Here is a 14,899-nt window from a genome sequence, read left to right as displayed (position 1 = left end):
TAACACCACAGAAGGAAAAAAACATAAGACAAACATACGAAGAGTAAGTTTAAGACATTTATAACAGCAGTGTGTAAGCTTGTAGAAAATTTTCAGAATGAAACAGTGTTTTCTAGAACTGATAATGCCTCCCAATAATGATACTCTATTTTCAGCTGTGTTTTTCAAAATATTTTGTGCTCCTTCCCAGGAACAGTCCTCTCTTTCTTGCTGGCTTGTCATTTCTGACACAAAAAGGTTAAACCACTAGTAATATTCAGATGGCAAACTGATTTCCCCAAATAACTAACTCCTCCTGTAGCACTACGTGATTCTTGAGGCTCCTGAGAATTTAAGGGGCTCGAAGGCATTGGTATGCACTGAGGTGTAATAATTTGTCATTATGTTCACCCTCAGGATGAATCTCATAGTAACAAACAACACTGGTGAGTATGTAGAAAGCTGTGTTTCCCTGGACCATCGTCAGGGTATTATAGCCAAAAAAAAAAAAAAAAGACTAGGCATAAAGCTACATGGCCTGACCAAGTTTTGGAAATCAAATCATTTATACGCTTGGGGACATACAAAAAGTAAGATATATTCTTTACCAAGTCGTTCTGGAAGTACTGAAAATGAGATGAAATTAAATTTTCTAGGGGGGAAGAGAAAGAGCTCTGAAAACAACTTCTTTCCACAATTTTCATGGTCATGATGCAACCTCGGCAAAATCTACAGCCAACACCCAAAGTCAGCAAGCATGGACTTAATTTAGAAAGAAAAAATATTCAAAACATTCAAGGAAATAAACTAGCAATCCTTTAACTTGAGATTTTATTCCAATCACTATATTCTAAAAATGGACAGTTGTTAAAGAGCTATTTATTGGAAACCAGCATATACTTCACATTGTTTTTCTCAATGTTTCTAGGAACCTGTAAAAAACCAGAAACACCTGGCAAAATTTTCTATCAGCAGAGCCTCTTACCCAACCATGGGATCTAAAACAATAGCCCGGGGTTCCTCTAAGTCCTCTGAAATCAAGATCTTCCTCATGGTCCCGTTGAGCCTTGTCACTTCTATCCGATCAGTGCCAGTGTCTGTCCAATAGAGATTTCGGGCAACCCAATCAACAGCAATACCATCAGGATGGGCGATCTGAGCAGTGACCACAAACTGACTGCCAGATCCGTCTATGAATGAGCGGCGTATGGCCCTCACTTCATCATCAGTCCAGTAGATATAGCCTTCCACAGGATCATAATCTATGGCAATGGCATGACGGATGTCTTCCAACTGTAGAACAATGTCTGTGAAATCTGGTGTATCCAAAGAAATTCGTCTCAAATCTGTCCTTCGGGCTAAAAGCAGTAATTCAGTGGCACCTAGAACAACAAAGTGAAAAAAATGAAGAAAAGACTTGAAACCCACAGGCAAAATTTAGTTACTCTAAATAAAGAATGCAGAACTTCTTCAGTAATTGAAAAGTAATGAGTATAAAACGATACTAAGGGGCTTCCCTGGTGGCGCAGTGGTTGAGAGTACGCCTGCCGATGCAGGGGACACGGGTTCGTGCCCCGGTCCAGGAAGATCCCATATGCCGCGGAGCGGCTGGGCCCGTGAGCCATGGCCGCTGAGCCGGCGCGTCCGGAGCCTGTGCTCCGCAACGGGAGAGGCCACAACAGTGAGAGGCCCGCGTACCGCAAAAAAAAAAAAAAAAAAAAAAAAAGGATACTAGGGGCTATTTAGGGTGGAAATGGAAAGTAATGCAGTAAAACAGGAGTGGCTTGACTATGAGGTCAAGCTCTATAATGGCTGAATTCTCCAAATCAAGTTTTGATTCTCTCTCTGGCTTCACCCATTATATAGCCCCTGGAATCAATAACATTTATTTAAAGGTATAATGAATAGCAACTAAGTAATGACTAAGAAGCTAAGTAGCTGAATATTAGAGGAAGGAAGTATAGGTCCTTTGTTCAAGAAGGATGTTTAAAAAGGTCTTTACCTTTTTAATCTAGGACAAGGATCTTTTGTGATTAACGAGAATGTTCTAAAATTGGATGTACTGTGATGGTTGTAACTGTAAATTTACTAAAAATCACCGAATTGTACATTTGAAATGGTTGAATTTTATAGGTAAACTACGACTCGGTAAAGCTGTTGTAACAAAAAGAACTACAGGGCAATGCCTGACACAATTAAGGACAAAGGAACCTATGGAGGAGGAAACAGCAGCAGAAGAGAGAGGGAATCAGATAAATACGACACACTGGGTAAGGGTTAGAGTTGTTCATCTGACGGAACTGGATTCAGGCAGTTACACAAACTCGGGCAAAACACCTAATCTCTCTAAGCCTGGTTTCTATAGGGTTGCTGTGAGACTTTAAGGAGATAAATGTAAAACTCAGAAATGTACCAAACATGTAAGTATTCAATAAATACTAGCTAATATATTATTATTATTACCATTAGAAAGTAAACTTTCAAATTTTTATTTCATTGAGTTTTAAATCAGATTTATTTATGAAATGCTTTTAACCCAAAACAGTATTCAATAAAAACACTGTTGTGAATGAGAATATTAATCTTTTTGTTTGCTTTGATTTTAAATATTCAAGTCAACCACTAGCAAAAAAACATTTAACTTTATATAAAAGCTAATAAAAGATAGTAAACAGGGCTTCCCTGGTGGCGCAGTGGTTGAGGGTCCGCCTGCCGATGCAGGGAACACGGGTTCGTGCCCCGGTTCGGGAAGATGCCACATGCCGCGGAGTGGCTGTGCCCGTGAGCCATGGCCGCTGAGCCTGCACGTCCGGAGCCTGTGCTCCGCAACGGGAGAGGCCACAACAGTGAGAGGCCCATGTACCGCAAAAAAACACAAAAAAACAAAAAACCATAGTAAGCAGGTTGACATCTCAAAGAGCGAAAAAAGATTCCCAACCGAAGAAATGAGTCCGAAAGAAAATACTGATATTAAACTTCAAGCATTAATCTGGAATCATAGTAGAAAACACTGAGAAGAGGAGTGAAGAAGCTCTCAGCATCAGCTTTTTGACTCATGGATTAATTATAAATGAACTCTGTCTTGGAGAGAATACAGCCCTAAATGCCACAGCAGGCACCAACTAGGGGTAACTTTATCCAATTCACTGCCTCTGCTAACTACCAAAAGAAGCCAGCCCTAAACTCTGCAAACAAAGAAGTCATAGAGAGTGAAGCTGTCAATTTGGCAAGGTGATCAAAACAGAAGAGTTAACTTAAGGCTACTACATGCCAAATGTATATCTGAAATTCAAAACAGGAGTTAAACTCGTGCATCTGCACTGCTATAGGGTGTAAACAGACCACTACCGCTAAAATAAATCCTCTGTTTTAAAGTCAGGCTACATTTTTAAACAAAAAGGCAACATTACAAAAACCTTTTGTTTTAAACTGAAACCAAATTATTGTCTGCCATGAAAACCGTCTGACAAGAGTCAGCCAGCTTCACCTTTGACTAGGAGGATAATTTATCAATGCCAAGTCATGACAAATATCCTGTACACCAACTCAATTCCATCTCTCTGACTCCCTGACCCCCTTGCCAGGAACTCTAACCCACTCCTAAATAAAGGCTTCTACTTCTCAGAGTTAGATAAAGAAGCCACTGCTAAATATAACAATTTTCTTACCAGGTCTTGCTGGTGGCTAGAGAACCAGATGGTGATCCATAGGGGTAAGAATGAAGAATAACATTCTCATTAAGAAGAAAAAGAGAAGAACTGGTGTTATCCCAAACCAGAAGTCCCTTGAAATGTCCTAAATCAGAATACTTCTCCAATATGCCCTCTCTCTATAGGGAATTGAGAGTAAGGAGAAGAGGCAGTGTGGTGGTTAAGTATAGAAAAAGTTGCTTTAAACAGTACAATAAGGAATTCTTTTCTTCTTCGAAGGCAATTCTCTGTTGTTAAAAGGCAATTAAAAACATCATTCAATCATTTTTTAGAAAATGTTTATCCCATGATAGTCTTTATGGTTAAAAGTTTAATAAACATCTTTTCCTTGCACTGAAGTTCTTTATTTACAAATGCTACCTACTGTTAAAAATGTATTCTTTATGAGAATACTCATTTCCACAGGAATCAATTGTGATCAATGACTATGAGATTTTTTAAATTTCATTTTATTTTTTTATTTATTTATGGCTGTGTTGGGTCTTCGTTGCTGTGCACGGGCTTTCTCTAGTTGCAGTGAGCAGGGGCTACTCTTCGTTGCAGTGCGCGGGCTTCTCATTGCAGTGGCTTCTCTTGTTTCAGAGCACGGGTTCTAGGCGCATGGGCTTCAGTAGTTGTGGCTCGTGGGCTTCCGTAGTTGTGGCTCATGGGCTCTAGAGCACAGGCTCAGTAGTGGTTGCGCACGGCCTTAGTTGCTCCGCATCATGTGGGATCTTCCCGGGCCAGGGCTCAAACCTGTGTCCCCTGCACTGGCAGGCAGATTCTTAACCACTGCACCACCAGGGAAGCCCTGACTATGAGATTTGACAGAGAAAAGAAATGGCACCTAATTTTTTTTTTCCAAAATAGCATGTTAAAAATTCAGTTAAATACTGAAGTAATTTATAATATTCGAGAGTTGCCATAAAACACAAAACACTCCTAGTATATAACCAATTGTGAAGACTGAGAGATTAAGTGACTAGTCTCCCAAAGCACTGTAGAGCTTATTACAGAGAAATAAAATAAATCATAAAGAATCCCAATTGCTATCTAAAATTCTTCCTTCTTGGAGACCAACTTCTTACCATCTTTGCAGGTTTTTCCATTCTCCAGGAGTTTAACCCCAGTTGGGCAAGCACACTGATAAAAAGGCTTGACTGGAGACATCAAACACAAGTGGGAACAACCACCATTATCAATTCCACATGGATTTGTAGCTGTCAAATATAAATCACAGTAATTAATACCAATGATTATGGATGACCTCCCCCACTCTAGATACACAAAGGTTAACAACCATAACATGAGCAACTCTGATAAACCAAATTATTACCAAATGTCATCCAGGTGCTTGACTACCAGACCATCTGCAAGGAAGGGAATTAATCAGTGAGAATTTACTTAGCATTTTGTATCCAAACAGGAATATACAAGAAATAAAGCAGGATGTCCCTGCCCTAAAGAGCTTGCAATCTGGCCAGTATGACAAAATTAATGAACAATAATACTGGAAAACAATACAAAACAATGAAACTGCTATCTTGCACATTTAGACTGTAAAGTCAGTATAGAGTCAAATGGGAAGTAAATCACTAAGGAAAGATACAGGACATGACTGAAGTCTTGAAAGGTAGGAAGAACACACAGGGGGACATTCAAGTGTGGTAAAACCACATGAATGAAGGCTTGGAGGCTGTACACTGGGTGAGATAATAAAGTGAACAGTGTAACGGAAGATTAAGGTTTGACTAATAGGAACTAAAGCTGAATGAGCACAGGGAGGGGAAAGTCTGTGGTGGAGGCACTGAGAGACAAGAAAAGCCACACTTTGGAAAGATTTACATGGAAAAGATAAACAAAATGGACTTAAAAGGGAAAACTGAGAAGCAGAGATTAATTAGAAAATGTGAAGAAACTATATATAGAAAGGGATGGATTTAAATAATACAGAAAAAAATCAACAAAAGATGGAGATCAACAAAATATGAAAGATAAAAGAAAGCAATATCACACATAACTGCAAATTCGCAAACTAGTAAAACATAAAGGATCAACAGTGTCATTAAAAAAACAAGAACAAAGAAATTCTTTCCTGAGGGCCAACACTGAAATAAAAAATTCACGCAAGTGACTAAACATTTTCTTTTCTACAAAAGAGTAACACAAACATTTTAAAACATTTTTATGGACTCATGATCACCAGATTCCAATATGACACATTCAGTATTTGACTATCTCCCCCTAAATGGAAGGAACTAATACAAAGCAATGCATAATCCAAACCCCCTGCATTTTTGGCTACGGAATACAATCTGAAATACACTCAGACACATGCCAGACATTTATTTACACACCAGTGCCAAACACTTAACATTCTCATATTCTTTAAACCTAATTCTAGTCCTCTCTTAACAAGAAATTGTTGTCAGCAGTCACAGCCCAAGTCATTATAAAGGATGGCCAGAAACAGAAGCAAAACTAAGAAAAAAAGGCGGGGGGATGTGCACAGAAAAGGTATAAGCAAGTATTTTATTTAAGTAACCTGAGGTACTTAAATTAACCAGTTAGATTAATAGAGGTTTCCATTCAAGAAAAGTGCTCATTTTTAAACATACAATGAACAAAATCACTCATTAGAGAGAAATAATATGAATAAGAAATGCATTTGTGCACAATCTTAACATATGAGCTATCTCAATTTCTTATTTTATTTCTCTCTTCTTTACCTTCATACCCCCAGACTCAAACAAAGGGCTGAGGTGGTCTGTAGTGACAGATATCAAGTTACAAATGGTTTACGCTGTTGTCTACCCTGAATTATATTTTGACATTTTCCCTGTTTTTTATTTCTTCCCACTACCTTTGGATATATCCTCCCTCCTCTTGCCCCTCACTAAAGCCAGGCATCAGAGTGCTACAAAGCTATTCCAACCTGCAATTTAAAAATCAAGATCACTTACCATTTGGCTGCCTCTGCTGGCTGAAGGCATGTATATCCATGGGAGAAAAGATGTTAGAATGGATTTCACGCAGACCCTCGCCAGTGTACTTGTTGCAAGCCAAAATGGAGTGTGTATTCCAGTCAGTCCAGTACAATGTGTCCTCAAATAACGTCAAGGCAAAAGGATGTGGAAGGGAACCTTTAACCACCGCCTGCCTATTAAACACAAAGAGAAAAACTCAAACGTTTCTAAATTTTCTTCTTTAATCAAAACGTCACCTCTCCCATTAAAATGGTCTTGCCGTCCACACTAACACATACAAATTCTGGATAACACATATGTTAAGGTCAAATACACCTATGAAAAATAAGACAAGGAGTAAATTCAAACGTATTTGAAATCATGGTGCCCGAAATCCTCAACCAAGCACGTCAGAATGGTTCCTAACTTGGCGGCAGGCTCCGGGTGCACTACAAGCTAGCAGACAAAGTGAAGGCCCAAGTATCAGCACTGCTGTCAGCTCCCATCTCCGCACTCACACCTTCCATCCTTCCACATAATTCATGCCACTGGAAAGAGAAAGGCTGGCAAAAAGAAAAATCCCAGGGTTTAGAGTTGGCCGTGGGAAGTAGTTTTAAATCAGCAATAGGTTTTTCCCTTCTTGATGTGGAAGAACAAAGAATCTGAGCCTATTTCTTCCATCACTTCTTATGGCTTTGCTAACTGAAAAGTAAAAACATACACATGAGGCTAAAAAGTCATTCTGGTAGAGCTCTCTCTCTGCAGACTCCAGTCTCGCTCCAGCAAATGATCACCTCAGTTGGCTTTCTGCTATATGGTTACTTAATCTCCACAAGCCAGGTAGCAAAAAGGAAGCCCAACCACCGCAGAATGTGTTCAAGAGACAAAGCAGATCCCCAAATTTCACAAGCAATCCTAACTATATGGAAGGAGAGGTAGAGAGCCTGATTAGTACTGAAGGCACAGAACTTTGCAGAATGTCATGGAGAGTTATGTAATTAGTAAATAATATAATTCTTGAATAATGAACAAACTGTGTTTGAGCCACAATAGCAGTCAAGAAAATAAATGCTTTGATATTTTCATAATATCAAATCTAATATTTTCATAAATCGCTCAGCTAGGAGAGAAAGAGGAAAATGTAAGCAACTAAAAAGAAATAAAGGATAACACATTGACAGAAAATCCAATTTTTAGGTCCCTGAGGTTATCTGATATCTAACACCTAACAGATCACAGGTATACTAAATTAAATTTAAGAGCAGTAAGATAATTTTCATCTAAGCAGAATTAGCATCTGTTATTGTACATGGAATGGTCTTAAGCTAAGATGTTTTAAATCTGAGCCAGATTTTTAAATAACTGTATACAAGATGAGCAGGACTAGTTTATCAAACTTTCTATTTTAAAACCTCACGCCTAGGCCAGCCTACATCACCACAACTTTCTCCTCTCTTTTTTAATTCTCGCTTCCCTAGCAGATTACTTTCCCTCTCATTTCCCAATTAGAACGGTCACAATGACTACTTCTGAAGTGGTTTCTTCCACTTTTTGAATGAACAGCTTTATTAAGTTTACTAAAATGATTATGCTATTACAGGAGTGATACCATAGTTTAAGTTCAAATTTAAATAGGCCTGCATATTTCACACTGACGTTTTCCAAAATTCATTATGATAAGACATAGAGTTCTGAGAAGCTGTCAAGAAAGTCAAGTAACATGACTGAGAAATAATAGTAAAGATGAAATTACTTAGGTTTTCATTAACCATCTTAAAGAATCACAAATTATATTACCAGATCTTTGAAAAACTCTAGGGAGAAAAAAGTCTTCTAAGTCCTTTGTATATTATTAAATAAAAAGTTAAAATTCACTCTAATGAATTTAACACAGCAGAATAAACAGATAGGAAAAACAGACCCCTCCCTAAAAGATTTACTCATTTTACATATTGACTGAAAGCATTTATATACTGAAAAGAAATGAGACAGAGCCGAGTTCAAATGTCCCCCTGTACTTACACTACTTATTTCCATAAGCTTTGTTTTCCTCATCTGTTATTGGAAGATAATAACCTAACCACACTGAGTTACTGTGAAGACTAAATGATAACATATGCAAAAGCATTTAAGCGTTATGATTGGTACTTAATAAACATTTCATAAATGACTCCTCAATTTTAGGATGTATGTTTTCAATATTTTAATATTTCTGACATAGGGATAATATTTTACAGCTGAAGTGAACATTTCATGTGCTGGTTTGTAAGTCAAAATAAAAAGCTCTTAAAATCAATAGCTTATCAGAATCAAGTAAATACTAGACTCTGGCTTATTTATATTAACAGGATCTCACACAACACAATATGACAATATGTACAAAATTAGGTGGACTTATTAGACACTCAGTGAACCCCTGATAAAATTAAATATCTTAAATGAAATATGTAATTAACAGAACTGTACAAAAAGCAGAGCTAAGAAGGCTATCACCCACTCTTGTCATATTCTTTGGTGACTTACCGATTTGTCCAGCCAATGGTGACTTGCTCTGAAACTGCAGACAAGTGAACACAGTCTTCACCTTTCTTCCCTCTGGTCCGGGATTACCCCCCCGGAAACTCGAGTTACTTCAAGGAGGAGTTGATCACGGATACTGAGAACAAATGTGGCTGGCAAGGTCAAAGCCCAGTCCTTCAGTAGTATGCCACAACCAAAACAGGACTTGAAAAATTGATCTCTTCTACAGAGACCAAAGGAGAGAAACCGAGACCCCTACTGATGCTTTGCTTTAGTGCTGGCAACCTCTGAGCATCATCTCCTCCCTCTGTCTGTCATTTCCTGAGGGCTCACTCTCACCAGTACCGCCAAGTACAGGAGTGCACTCACCACCTCTCTCAGATTCCACGCCTGGCAGGTGCCTCTTTCAAATTCTGCACCAACCAGACTTATCCTTTATAAAACACCTGTACACTTGTATTCACTTTCTGTTTCTGAACCTCTTCCCAGAAAGTCGTCCTCTGCCCCCAACTGAGAACTCCCCACCTGTGTGGGTAATAAATCTACTTAGTCACACCAAAGCACTACTGTCATGAATTCTGACATCTGAACCTAACCTTGGAAGAGAGCTTCTCCACATCACAGTGAGGTTTTAATAACACCTAAAAAGATGACAACAGTGGTAGTGGTACAGTGTTTGAAAAATCTCTACAAGTCTTCCACATGAAAACAGAACAACTAGGTAGCAAAACCAAAAAACCATTGGACAGCATTTACAACAAATCTAGATGAAACAAAGCTAGATGAGAAGGTACTACCACAAAACCCAAGACACAAAAAGGAAAACTACCAACAGCCATAAGATCTCATTGGCATCAGCACTTCTGCAGGAGGAATAGGAAGGAAAAAATAGGGCATTCAGCAGATCCAGGAACAGGAGAACACACAAAATAGACAGCAATGGAAAGACAGGGAAACCAAACTGCCGAGGACTGGTTCTGTCCACTCAGAGAATGCAAAGAGTGGATGGTTGGTACTGAAGGGACTGGTGCACTTTAACCTCCAGTGAACTCTCCAACTGACCCAACAGAGCTCCCTTACAGACAAAGGCCCATACTGACCATACATTACTGGGAGTACAATGAAAGTGAGGATTATAGTACAAGAGAGGTAATGGAAAACTAAGGTACAGAAAAAAGTGGAAGAAGGAAACAGAGCCAGGAAATCTCAGAAAGCAAGCTGCCAATTTTTTAAACACACACACGCTCGAGTAACTTCTGTGAAGTTACAAAAGTTATGATAAAAAACTCTGCCTTCTTCAACAAGTTCCAGAAAAACAATTTCAGGTGAAAATTTAAAAGTAAATTAAGATCAAGTCCATTAAAAAAGTTAATATTAAAAACAAAAAAAAGAATAAAGAAAATAACATCCCTAAAGATAATAAAATATGCGAGAAAAGTATGGCCCTAGAACAAATAGTTTACAGCCTATTGCAAAATAACCTGAAATGCTTTAAAATCATATATTAGCTGTAAAAGAATAACACAAATTACAATTTAAAACCTCAAAACTGAGGCGACAGAACTAACGAAAGAATTAGAAGTGTAAGAATAAGTCACTTAAGAAATGAATTATCAACTAGAAATAATACAAACACAGGAGTGAATAAACATAACAGATAAGGAAACAGAAACAGCCAGTGAAAAGAAGGAATTTTTTTTCTTTTTTCATGATTTTTTCCCGTTTTATTAAGAAATAATTGACATATATCACAGTACAATGTACAGAATGATGGTGTGAGTTAGACATATTGTGAAAAGATAACCACATAAATTCAGCTAACATCCATCATCTCATACAGATATAACAGAAAGAAAAGAAAAAAAAATTTCTCCATGGGATGAGAACTCTTAGGATTAACTCTCCTATAACTTTTCTATGTATCATCCAGCAGCGTTAACTACAGTCATCATGTTGTACATTACATCCCTAAGGAGGAATTTCTGAAGATCAAAAAGAAACAGAAAAATAGATTTTTTAAAAATAAAGATTTGAAGCACGAAGGACAGGGAAGAGAACAGAACTAATCTGGAGCAAAGAAATGACATCAAATAGTAACTCAAACCCTCAGGAAGAATTACAGGGTACCTGAAATGGCATATATGTAGGTTAATACAAAAGACCCTATGAATAATGTTTTCTCTTTTTCTCCTTTAACCTTTTAAAAACACCTAAGATTGTATAACATGATAATTATAACATTCCATTGGTTATAATAGAAATGTAATATAAATGACACTAATAGTACAAAGGAGGGGAGAGGGAATGGAGATACACTAAACTAAGATTTCTATAATTTACAGGAATTAACTTAGTATTTTACCATAATACAGATTTTGACAAAAGGAATATTGCAATCCCTAGAATAATCACTAAGAATATTTTATTCTCCAAAACACTGTTTAAAAACATAAAAGGAATTAAAACGATACACTAAAAAATATCTACTTAATACAAAAGAAGGCAGAAGAACCAAAGGAACAAAAAAAGACAGACATGAAAAATAAAATAAAAATGTCAGATGTAAACTCAACCATATTATTAACAACATTAAATGTAAATAGATTAAGCACCCCAATTAAAAGACAAAAGGTTGAACACCTTAAATATATAGTTTTTCTTTGTAAAAAGAAACCATATACATATGGCAAAGGTTGTTAGACCGGGTAAAACAAAACAAGACTCAACTGTAGGCTGTCTACAAGAGACACCTTTTATATCCAAAGATCCAAATTCGTTGAAACTGAAAGGTTACAGCAAACAGTAACCATAAGAGAGATGCAGTGGTTCTATCAGACAAAATATATTTTAACACAAAAAAGTATTACTGAAGATAAAGCAGCACATTTTATAATGACAAAAAGTCAAATCATGAGGAAGATGTAACAGTTATAAACATACACAAATAAAAACAGAGCCCCAAACAAATGAAGCAAAACCTGACAGAACTGAAGGAAGAAACAGACAATTCAACAATAACAGTCTGAGATCTCAAAATCCTATTCTCATTAAAAGGTAGGACAACTAAACAGGAAATCATAAAGGATATGGAAATTCGAACATTAGGACAAGTATCAATTAATTTTAAAGACTGAAGTCATACAAGGTGTATTCTCTGAGCACACTGAATATCAAGAACAGAAAAATTCGGGAAATCCACAGTGAGAATTTTCTCATAGTTAAATTTTTCTAAATCCTCCCTCAATGTCTTCTAAGTAAGCAATGGGTCAAAGAAGAAATCCCACTAAATTAAAAAAATATATTTTGAGCTAAAAGAAAATGAAAATACAACATATAAAAATGTGTGGGATGTCACCAGCCAGAGCAGTGCTTAGGGTAAATTCTATAAATTTATCCCTAAATGCCTGCATTAGAAAAGAAGATAGGGACTTCCCTGGTGGTCCAGTGGTTAAGAATCTGTCTTGCAATGCAGGGACGCCGGTTCTATCCCTGGTCAGGGAAACTAAGATCCCACATGCAGCGGGGAAACTAAGCCCGTGTACCACAACTAGAGTGAAGCCCACCGCAACGAAGTGAAGAGTCCACACACCACAATGAAAGACCTGCGTGCCGCAACTAAGACCTGACGCAGCAAATAAATAAATAAATATTAAAGAAAAACAGAAGAAAAAGACAGACTTCAAATCTATAATCTAAGCTTCAACCTTAAGAAACGGGGGGGGGGGGGATGCAAACTAAATCCAAAGCAAGAAAATTTTAAAATATTAGGGTGGAAATCAAATGAAATATAAAACAGAAAAAAACAATACAGAAAAAAATAAATAAAACCAAATGTGGGTTCTATTAAAAGATCGACAAAGTTGACAAGCCTTGCACTAGACTGAAAAAAAAAAGAAATTGGGAAATTTGTGAATAAAATTATGAATAAAAGAGGGACATCACTACTGACCTTAGAAATTAAAAGGATTATAAAGATACCATGATTATGCCAACAAAATGGAAAACTTAGATGAAATGGAAACATTCCTAGAAACAAATTACCAAAACTCACTCAAGGAGAAATTAAATGTAAAGACCTAGAACAATTAAAGAAATTGACTCAGGGCTTCCCTGGTGGCGCAGTGATTGAGAGTCCACCTGCCAATGCAGGGGACACGGGTTCGTGCCCCGGTCCGGGAAGATCCCACATGCCGCGGAGCGGCTGGGCCCGTGAGCCATGGCCACTGAGCCTGCGCGTCCGGAGCCTGTGCTCCGCAATGGGAGAGGCCACAACAGTTAGAGGCCCACATACCGCAAGAAAAAAAAAAAAAAGAAATTGACTTAATAATTTAAAATCTTTCCATAAAGAAATCCCCAGGCCCAGAGAGCTTCATTAATGACTCCTATTAAATATTTGCAGAAGAGGGCTTCCCTGGTGGCACAGTGGTTGAGAGTCCACCTGCCAATGCAGGGGACACGGGTTCGTGCCCCAGGCCGGGAAGATCCCACATGCCGCAGAGCAGCTAGGCCCGTGAGCCATGGCCTCTGAGCCTGTGCATCCAGAGCCTGTGCTCCGCAACGGGAGAGGCCACAACAGTGAGAGGCCCGCGTACCACAAAAAAAAAAAAAAAAAAAAAAAAAATTTGCAGAAGAAATAATATCAATCCATCACATACTCTTCCAGAAAACAGAGGAAGAGGGAACACTTCCCAACTCATTCTATGAGGCTCGTATTACACTGATACGAACCAGCCAGACAGCACAAGGAAAATAAACTACAGACCAATTTCTCATGAATAAACACATAAAAATCCTCAACAGAATATTAGCAAACTGAATCTAGAGACATCTAAAAAGGATTCTACGGCTTCCCTGGTGGCACAGTGGTTAAGAATCCACCTGCCAATGCAGGGGACACAGGTTCAAGCCCCAGTCCAGGAAGATCCCACATGCTGTGGAGCAACTAAGCCTGTGAGCCACAACTACTGAGCCTGCGCTCTAGAGCCCGCAAGCCACAACTACTGAGCCCACATGCCACAACTACTGAAGCCCGCAGGCCTAGAGCCCATGCTCCGCAACAAGAGAAGCCACCGCAATGAGAAGCCTGCGCACGGCAGTGAAGAGTAGCCTCCGCTCGCCACAACTGGAGAAAGCCCACGTGCAGCAACAAAGACCCAATGCAGCCAAAAATAAATTTTTTAAATATTATTTTTAAAAAAAGAAATAAATAAAAAGGATTCTAAAACATGACCAAGTGAGATTTATTCCAAGAATGCAAGATTGGTTAAACAACTGAAAACCAATTAATGAAATTCACCATGTGTATAAAAAACAAAACCCCATGATCATCTCAACAGATGCAGAAAAAGTACTGGACAAAACCCAATACGCAATCATGGTAAAAACTGAAGATACTAGGAATAGATGAGAACTTCCTAAACCTGATTAAAAGGTCTCTACAGAAAACCTATAGCTAAGATCCTGCTCAATGGCAAAAAAAGAAAAAAAAAATTTTAATGATTTCCCCCCATAGATCACAAACAAGGCAAGGATGTCTTCTATTCAGCCTAAGACCTAGTGAGTACTACCAAATAAGAATAAAAGGCATCCAGATGGGAAAGGAAGAAGTAAAACTGTCATTATTCACAGATGACACAATTCTGTATGCAGAGAATACAAAAGAATTTAAAAGAAAAAGCCTCACAGATGTAATTAATTCAACAAGATTGCAGGATACAAGATCAATATACAGAAATAAATTGATTT

At 38.0% G+C, this 14,899-nt stretch overlaps 1 protein-coding gene across 5 annotated transcripts in view; it reads right to left on the bottom strand.

The window, feature by feature from the left end:
• Positions 1-14,899, bottom strand: part of LRP6 (LDL receptor related protein 6) — a 178,399-nt gene that overhangs the window by 69,515 nt on the left and 93,985 nt on the right. For all 5 annotated transcript variants that reach the window (XR_009543590.1, XR_009543589.1, XR_009543591.1 and 2 more), the window contains 3 exons: positions 6,632-6,828; positions 4,757-4,888; positions 965-1,361 (listed from right to left, as the gene is read on the bottom strand). Coding sequence is in view for 2 of the 5 variants with exons in the window: in XM_060166871.1 (XP_060022854.1) it covers positions 965-1,361; positions 4,757-4,888; positions 6,632-6,828 (726 nt within the window). In the remaining 3 variants the exon portion in view is untranslated. The remainder of the gene's footprint in view (positions 1-964; positions 1,362-4,756; positions 4,889-6,631; positions 6,829-14,899) is intronic.

Source organism: Lagenorhynchus albirostris, chromosome 11, assembly GCF_949774975.1.
Source record: "Lagenorhynchus albirostris chromosome 11, mLagAlb1.1, whole genome shotgun sequence".
NCBI lineage: Eukaryota > Metazoa > Chordata > Mammalia > Artiodactyla > Delphinidae > Lagenorhynchus > Lagenorhynchus albirostris.
This window is presented reverse-complemented; position numbering and strand designations above follow the sequence as displayed.